General features: G+C 35.8%; 2 protein-coding genes across 2 annotated transcripts in view; one reads left to right on the plus strand and one right to left on the minus strand.

The window, feature by feature from the left end:
* Positions 1-679: 679 nt before the first annotated feature.
* On the plus strand, positions 680-1,237 carry LOC105312449 (zinc finger and SCAN domain-containing protein 29-like). The gene has a single exon (XM_011405109.1). The coding sequence runs from the start codon at positions 680-682 to the stop codon at positions 1,235-1,237; it is 558 nt and encodes a 185-aa protein (XP_011403411.1).
* A 336-nt stretch (positions 1,238-1,573) lies between these two features.
* LOC105312450 (protein ANTAGONIST OF LIKE HETEROCHROMATIN PROTEIN 1-like) overlaps positions 1,574-3,490 on the minus strand; it is a 12,093-nt gene continuing 10,176 nt past the window's right edge. The window contains exon 2 of the mRNA XM_011405110.1: positions 1,574-2,639. Within this exon, the coding sequence (XP_011403412.1) occupies positions 1,574-2,639 (1,066 nt within the window). The remainder of the gene's footprint in view (positions 2,640-3,490) is intronic.

Below are 3,490 nucleotides of genomic sequence, written 5' to 3' on the forward strand. Positions count from 1 at the left end.
TTGGTTGCCATTGGGTTGATAGGGAAAACCCAGTTCCCAGGGATCCCAAGGCCCAAGATTTCGCAGATTTTGATAAGCTTTGGCAGCTAAGGACCTGTGATGGTTTCACCCTTATCTCACATCCCTGTATTAAGTTTTTCCAGTTTTTCTTGTCCCAAATTCAACTGGGAGACTTTTTTAGCATGATATTATACTACATAAATATACAATGTATATATAGATATCCTGAAGATGCCACACATCAAAGAAAAATGCTGGTGTGTATATTGCGTATACTCCCTAGGGTAGGTATATAACCCTTTGATGTTTAATATACTACCTGGTTGTGGTTTACACTATACTGGCATTGAATGTCAATTGATTAAAATGTAAATACAAGTGATAAAATACAACGGTGATTATTACAAGAGCATCAGGTCCACCTAAGACTCTAATGCCCTGTTCACACTACCCTTCAGAACTGTACTGGAACTGAGTTTTGGGGAAGTATAGTGTAGTTTTATAACAAGTGTGAACATAACTGAACTGCACTGTAACCAAACCAAACCAGACTAAAGTGGTGCACGAAAATAAGGTGCTCTGAAATGGTGTTGTTAAGTTTTGAAGTCTAGTGTGAACAAAACTGAACTGCCCTGTGCCCATTAATAAAATTAATTATTAGTTATTCAGTGTTTTTAAAATGGCTACCAACACATGGTCTGAAGCTGAAACTTATAAACTTATTGAACTGTGGGGAGATGACAAGATCCAGAGTCAATTGGAAGGTTGTAAACGGAATAAAACAGTCTATGAAAGAGTAGCTTGCTCCATGTGTGATGCTGGTTTCGATAAGTCAGCAGAACAGTGTAGAGAGAAGGCCAAGAAACTAAAAGGAGAATATAAAAAAATCAAGGACAAACACAGAGTAACTGGAGAAGGAAGAAGAAAGTGGAAATTTTTAGATGCTATGGACAATGTGTTAGCTGATAAACCTTCTCAGCCATCAGCGCTAATTGATACATTGTCTGAAGACACACATGATACAAACCACCATTTTGAAAATGATAAACAAAGTGATAAACACTCTGATTGTCCTGTCACTTCTGATGAAAGAGCTTCTTTAGCAGAGAGTGAAGTAACTAGTCTACAAAACTTGATAAATGATGCCTCGTATTCTCAAGATAGCCCTGTTACGAGTGGAGCAGAGAGTAAAGTGACTCACTTTATTTCACCTATACATAAATGCAAGAAGAAATGAAATCGAGAAGAGAAACTAGAAGAAGTAATGAAAGGAATGTTTGATGGCCTAATCAAAGCACAAAAGTCAAGCAAAGAGAAACTTTTTGCATTACAAGAAAAACGTATGAAATTTGAAGAAAGAATATTGGCACAAGAGGAAGCACTACGCAAAGAAGAGAGAGAATTTCAGAGGAGAATGTAGACAGTGGTAATGCAGCAACAATGCTTAGGAATATATTATGCACCTCCACCACCATCTTTGTCAAACAACTTTGAACATGCCTTTGATTCACAATAACTATAATTTAACCAAAACAGTATACATGTATCTACATGCACATGATTGATTCATTTATTAATGATTTTGAATTGGATTATCTTTAAAGTAAAAAATCAATGCTTCCCTTATAGTTTTGCAGTCAGATTCAGTTTCATTGTCAGTACTTGGGAGTGCTGTAGGTTCTACACTGTAAGAGGAATTATTTATATCATCTAACCAATCAGCATTAAAAGAGTCTCCATGAATTTCACATATGTTGTGGAGAATACAACAGGCTGCTATAATTGTTGGTACTCTTTCTATGAACATATCATTCTGTTTCATGAGGCGTCGCCATCTAGCTTTCAAATGTCCAAAGGCATTTTCTGACACAATTCTAGCATGTGATATGCGATAGTTGAAGTGCTTGACATCCTCTGAAAGACTTACATTGTGATCAAACAGTTTCATTAAAAATGTGGACAGTGGATATGCTGAATCACCTATTATATATTCAGGTACATCAATTCCATTAATATTTAAGACTGTACCATTCAATATTTGTCCTGAAGTTGCTTTTGCATATACCTGAGAGTTGGCATATACACGAGCGTCATGTACACTCTCTGGCCAACCAACACAGATATCCCTGAACAAATAATTGTGATCCACAACAACTTGAATCAGTATAGAGTACCATCCTTTGCGATTATAGTAATCTGTGTGATGGCATATTGGTGGTCTAACAGGAATATGTGAACCATCAATGGCTCCAAGGCATTGTGGTACATTCCATTTCTTTTGAAAACCATCTGTAACACTCTTTGCTTGATCACCAACAGGAAATTTAATGTAAGTTGAGAGAAAATGATGAACAATTGCAGAAGATGTTTCCCATACAACCTCACAAACAGTCGATTGGGCAATTCCGAAAAGATGAGAAATAGTACGATACTCTGCTGTAGTGGCAAAAAACCACAAAGTGACTGCTAGGCATTTTTCAGTACTAATAGGTTTTCTGAAGCAAGTTGATTTTCTTTCAATACTTGATCTAAGTTTATCAGATATCACATTAAAGGTACATCGACTCATTCGAAAATTTTCTATCCGGTCACTCTCAGTAAAGTTACTTAACACAACAAACTCCCACCATTGGTTTGACCTAAAAAAATTATACTGTAAGCTCAATCACGAAACATAAGTCTCATAAATAGGACAAGTCAATGATAAACCCCAGAAGTCATACCTTGGAATTGACATTTGTCTGTCAATAGTAAAAGTACTGTAAAGGCCGATTCACACTGCAGAGTTAACGTTAGTTATTAACTTTAATTAACAACTTGCATTAATTTTTGTAATTCACATTAATTGTTTACATTTAATACTTAAAATAAAAAGGCGTGACCTGATAGTAATATGGAATTAAATGGTGGATGATGAGGAAGAAGTTATTATTATTGTTATTTCTGCGAAGAAGAAGGAAAAGGCTGATGAAAAGGCGACCCAGGTCTAAATGGGTAAGGGAGATATTTAGATGTCGATTTAGTTTTGGAGAATATCACTCATTAATTAAGGAGATGAGACTAGTTGACCATTTTAGTTTTTATCGATATTTTCACATGAGTCCTTCAAGGTTTGATGATCTTCTATGTAGAGTAAAACCTTTTATAGTACGGAAAACCACTCAGTTAAGAGAACCTGTCTTAGCAGACGAAAGATTGTCTGTGACTTTGAGATATTTAGTTACTGGTGATTCCATGCAAGCAATATCATTTAGTTATCGACTAGGTCACTTTACTGTTTCCTACATAATTGAAGAAACTTGTCAGGCTATATGGAGGGCACTATCTGTTGAATTTTTACAACCACCAAAAAGCATTGACAAATGGAAAAAAATTAGTGAAGGGTTTGCTGATATTTGGAATTTTCCCCACTGCATTGGTGCTATAGACGGCAAACATATCTTAATGCAAGCACCACCAAATGTTGGGTCACAATATTTCAACTATAAGG

Source organism: Amphimedon queenslandica, unplaced genomic scaffold, assembly GCF_000090795.2.
Source record: "Amphimedon queenslandica unplaced genomic scaffold, v1.1 AMPQUscaffold_13444, whole genome shotgun sequence".
Lineage (NCBI taxonomy): Eukaryota > Metazoa > Porifera > Demospongiae > Haplosclerida > Niphatidae > Amphimedon > Amphimedon queenslandica.